Source organism: Cannabis sativa, chromosome 4 (genome assembly GCF_029168945.1).
Source record: "Cannabis sativa cultivar Pink pepper isolate KNU-18-1 chromosome 4, ASM2916894v1, whole genome shotgun sequence".
Taxonomy (NCBI): domain Eukaryota; kingdom Viridiplantae; phylum Streptophyta; class Magnoliopsida; order Rosales; family Cannabaceae; genus Cannabis; species Cannabis sativa.
This window is the reverse complement of record NC_083604.1, coordinates 2,518,303-2,523,022: the sequence shown is the minus strand read 5'-3', so window position 1 is coordinate 2,523,022 and position 4,720 is coordinate 2,518,303. Positions and strand designations below refer to the sequence as shown.

Here is a 4,720-nt window from a genome sequence, read left to right as displayed (position 1 = left end):
TTCAAATTAAAGGTCACCAAATTTATTTAGTTAATTAATAATTAAGTTTATTTGTAGTTGTGCTTAAACAATGCCCCTTAATACGCAATTATGTATTAATTAATTTAGGCAATTAAATTATTTACCATGTACTCTTTCCCTTATTCAATTACAAAATTAACCCTATTCAGATATTATCATCAATTAATTTATTTGGGGAAAGTTATAACTACATATCTTCATCTTAACAAATAACCACTAGTTTTTTAAGATAGAGATGAATCTATTTTTTTAAAGATAAATTTGTTATTATTTGATATTTTTATTTTCATAATAGTTCAAATTTTTGGATTTCAAAAAATAAAAAAACAACAACAAAAACAAAAATTTGAATTTATAATTTTCTAACCGTTACCTTCTTTATAAGTTCAATGTTTTATAATTATTTAATTAAAACTAAAGAATCAAAACATATTATAAAAATAAAACCTTGCATTATGCATGTAGTCATACTTATTTAAATAAATTCTACTTCCACCTTTTAAATTAAAGTTAATTAAGTAAACACTCAAAATAATATATGTAATACTTAGCCACATAAATAAATTGTTTTAAAAAGTCATTAAAAGTTAAAATACATACATGTGACATTTAGGATTTTGTAAAAGTTACTAATTAGACTCTCTATATTGTAAAATAATAATAAAAAAATCTTGTATTTTCTAAAACTGTAAAAATAAGACCCCAAGCTCAATTTTTAACAATTTTTTAATATAATCAATTCCTTATACGAACAAATACAGAAAATGTAACCAGTTTTGTCATAACACCTGTAGATCATATTATTATTAAATTTTATTTTGACAAAAAATAAGTTCATGGTTCTATTTGTACTATTTTAGAAAATACAGGGTCTATTTTGTTATTTAACAAAACAGAACGTCCAATTAATAACTTTTGCAAATTCAAAATTATATTTACCCTTCTAGAGTTTTTTCATTTTCACTTCAAAGTATTTTATCTTTTTGTATTTTCACAACAACTCACATATAAATCAGCAGAACAACCTAAATAGTAATCAAAATTCACATACAACTCAAATAAAAATAATCGTAGCAACTCAAATCATAAATTAAAAAAAAAAACAAAATAATATATAAAATAATTCACCTACTATTATTATTAGGCTAATTAGAATTTTTACCTCCTAAATTTTAATATGTACCAAATCATACCTCCTAAACTTTTAAAGTCGTTAAAAATACCCCTAAACTATTAAGATTAGTAGATTTAAAAACTTTTTTTTAGTACATGTCAAACTTCATGAAACAAAAAAACCTAATTAGCGTTATTATAAGAGAAATGCTAAAGGGCACTAGTGGTGCTTAACACTCTCTTATGTGTCAATATCGCTATTGTTCCAACTAAGTATCGGGCCCCATATAATTTAATATAATAGCTTTTAAGGAGTATCGCTAACCAATCACAACGCGACATGTCGAGAAGGTACTAGAGTGCCTTATTATAATTATAATTGGTAAAGAAATGAAATTAGGAAACCCTAGCCCTAAATGAACTTTAATTACATGGCCCCAAGACAGGACACCTCCACCACATTGCTTAGCTTTATAATAATTTATATATATAAATACCAAACCCAACCCTCAAAAAAGAGTAACCTTCAAAACCTCTTTCTCTCTCTTAGCTTGTGATTTTGATTTTGGCTTTCTCTTCTTTCTCTGTACTTTTCTCGGAAAATCAATCATCAGTGGCTGCTCAGCTCATCAGAGATTAGGTTTTTGTGAATGGTGGAAATCTTAAGGACTACCAATTTGATGCGCTCGCTTTCCCAATCGCGAGCGAGCGCTCTTCTTCTCCCTTTCTCCGCCGCTTCTGCTTTCGCTTTCGGTTCCTGTAAGCAAGGCTGGTACTACCGCTGCCTCGGTCTCGACCCCTGAGCTACCTTCCACCATCCATCATTTCTTCCTTTTCTTTCTTTTCTCTTTTATCTTCTCTTTCTCTTTTTCTTTGGATTTTGGTCGCTTGATCATTTCTAGGGATTTGAATTTGATTTTTTTTTTTTTCAATTTTTGGGGGGTTTTTTTGAGTATTTTTCACGATGTTGCACTATAAGCAGAAGAAGACCCAAACTAGCAAGGGCAACAGGCTCTTGATTAGCGTCACTGTGCTTGGTAGCGCCGGACCTCTTAGGTTCGTTGTTAATGAGGAAGAACTCGTTAATGCTGTAATTGATACTGCTTTGAAATCGTATGCACGCGAAGGCCGTCTTCCGATTTTGGGCTCCGATCTTAATGATTTTCTTCTTTACTGTCCAAATGCTGGATCTGATGGTAAGCGATTTTGAAACTTTGCTTAGTTATTGACACTGTTGAATTATTGCTTTGGTTATTCCGTTGTGATAGAATTAGGTCTTAATTTTGTAAAAATATGAAGAAAAAAAAATAATCACTTTGGTCTCATAAACAGTATAAATTCAATGTGGTTATTTTGTAAATTTTACACTTTGATGATGTTAGTTTGGGCAAATTACTCAGTGTTATACTGGTGTTTGATTTTGTGTTTGTGGGTTTTTGTGTAGCTTTGACACTGTAGAATCACTGGATTATTGCTCTGGTTGTTCTATTATGACATAATTGGGTCTCATTTTTGAATGAATATGAAAAATCTAATAGCAAAATAAGACTGAAGAAGAATCATTGGATTATGACATAATTGGGTTTCTACTTTTGATTTGGTTTTGTGGGTTTTTGTGTAGCTTTGACACTGTAGAATCATTGGATCATTGCTCTGGTTATTCTATTACTACATAATTGGGTCTCAATTTTGAAAAAAATATGAAAAATCTAATAGTAAAATAACACTGAAGAATCATTGGATTATGACATAATTGGGTTTCGATTTTTGATTTGGTTTTGTGGGTTTTGTGTAGCTTTGAGTCCTCTGGACACAATTGGATCGCAAGGGACTCGAAACTTCATGCTGTGTAAGAAGCCACCACCACAGCCGGTGATGAAGAAGTTGGATGAGAATGATATCAAGCTTAGTGTAAAGGAAAGTGTTCCTACTGCTGCTCGCAAAGGAAACGGTACATGGAAATCATGGCTCAATAAATCCCTTAACTTGAAGATTTCTTCTCATTGATGAAATCAAACAAATTGAGAAACTTTTATATGTCTCTTTTGATTTCATGTTCTTTTTTTTAGGAGGATATTTGATCAAATTGTTGTTGGTTCTTATTTGATTTTCATAACAATGATGATGATAAGTTTGTTGTTTTGATTTCTTATTTCTCTTTGCCAATTGTGTTTAAGTTGGTTTATTTGAAACTGAATGTTTCTTTCTTTTCAAGAAATAAAATTGATCAATTTCTTCATACTCAAATTGTTGCTCTATTCAAATTTTTAGATTTAAGCTTTATGATCTTGTATGTATCACAATTCATTTTTATTATGTTCATAGATTTGTTTAAACAATAATTTAATGGGAACTTTTGTCAATAAAAGTGGTTGAGCTTTATTTATAATTTTAGTATAGGTATTTTATAATATTATTTGTGGAAGATTTTGATTAAATATTAAACCTATTCACTTAAAACAAAATCAAGAGTGCATGATGCATCTCTCTTCATATCTTGAACAGAATATTTTCAAACTATTTGGCAATATTAGATATTAAAGGAATGAGCTTTTTAATGTTGTTTATGTTTGATTTGTTATCACTTTTACACCAAAGTGGGGAGTAAAGTATAGACTTTTTAAAAGTTAAATTACTTGTATTGATAATAGATCAATTGGGCATTAAACTAAATTATTTGATTTCATAAGAATTTTCCTTGAATTTTAATTAACATTCGACTAGTACTAGAATCTGGATTTTGGATCCCTTATGCTATATTTTAATTCCATTTGGAAAAATACCTACCTCTCTTCCAAGACTTGGACATCTTAAATGGTCATTTGGTCAAATTTTGTTGGCTAAATTTGTGATTTATTGATATTATTATTAATCACTTATTCTCCACATGATCTTTTAAGGCTTTTGTCAAACATTTGATATTAAATCATAATTATGTAGTGTAACTTTGTTTGGGGAAATGGAAACATGGAAATTTTCTCCTTAAAGAAACTTGCTTTATATTACAATACATTGCATTTTGATAAAAAGAATAGGTCGAAATTATATGTACATTACACAAAAAGTTGTAAAATGGGCTAATTATCAATTTTTGGTAACATTTATAAGGATGTTATTAATGTCTATCCTTTCAAATAGTGTGCAATTTTTTGAGCCACATAGTTGTTGTACTAAATTATTTAGAGCATTTAATGACAGCTAATGTTGTGCTAATCTTGGTTAATGGAGTTAACAATAAGACATTAAAGTGGGGTATTTTTATATACTAAATAGTAAAAAGTAATTAATAAAAAATAATAATTTGGGTGTGTGAATGCAATGCAAAACCAATCTCCAAGGCATCATTCACGCCTTCTCCAACAAAATTGTGACATGTTTATTAAAGGGAAAACTTTATTAATTTGTTTCAAACTTGCAATTATTAAAATGGGAAGTAGGACATTCTTGGGATATGCAGGTTACCTATGTATATATTAAAAAGTAATTTAAAGTTTAGTGGATATATCACTTAAAAATAATAATTTAAAATCTCACTTTTAAAATGTATAATTTTCATTTAAAAAAATTGATAAATTATGTTTTTTCT

The 4,720-nt window shown here is 28.7% G+C and overlaps 1 protein-coding gene across 1 annotated transcript; it reads left to right on the top strand.

The window, feature by feature from the left end:
• Nucleotides 1–1,637: 1,637 nt before the first annotated feature.
• LOC115714773 (uncharacterized protein At4g22758) lies at nucleotides 1,638–3,381 on the top strand. The gene is made up of 2 exons (XM_030643527.2): nucleotides 1,638–2,330; nucleotides 2,930–3,381. Exons 1-2 carry the CDS (start codon nucleotides 2,099–2,101, stop codon nucleotides 3,139–3,141), a joined length of 444 nt encoding a protein of 147 aa, XP_030499387.2. The 5' UTR covers nucleotides 1,638–2,098; the 3' UTR covers nucleotides 3,142–3,381.
• Nucleotides 3,382–4,720: the final 1,339 nt, after the last annotated feature.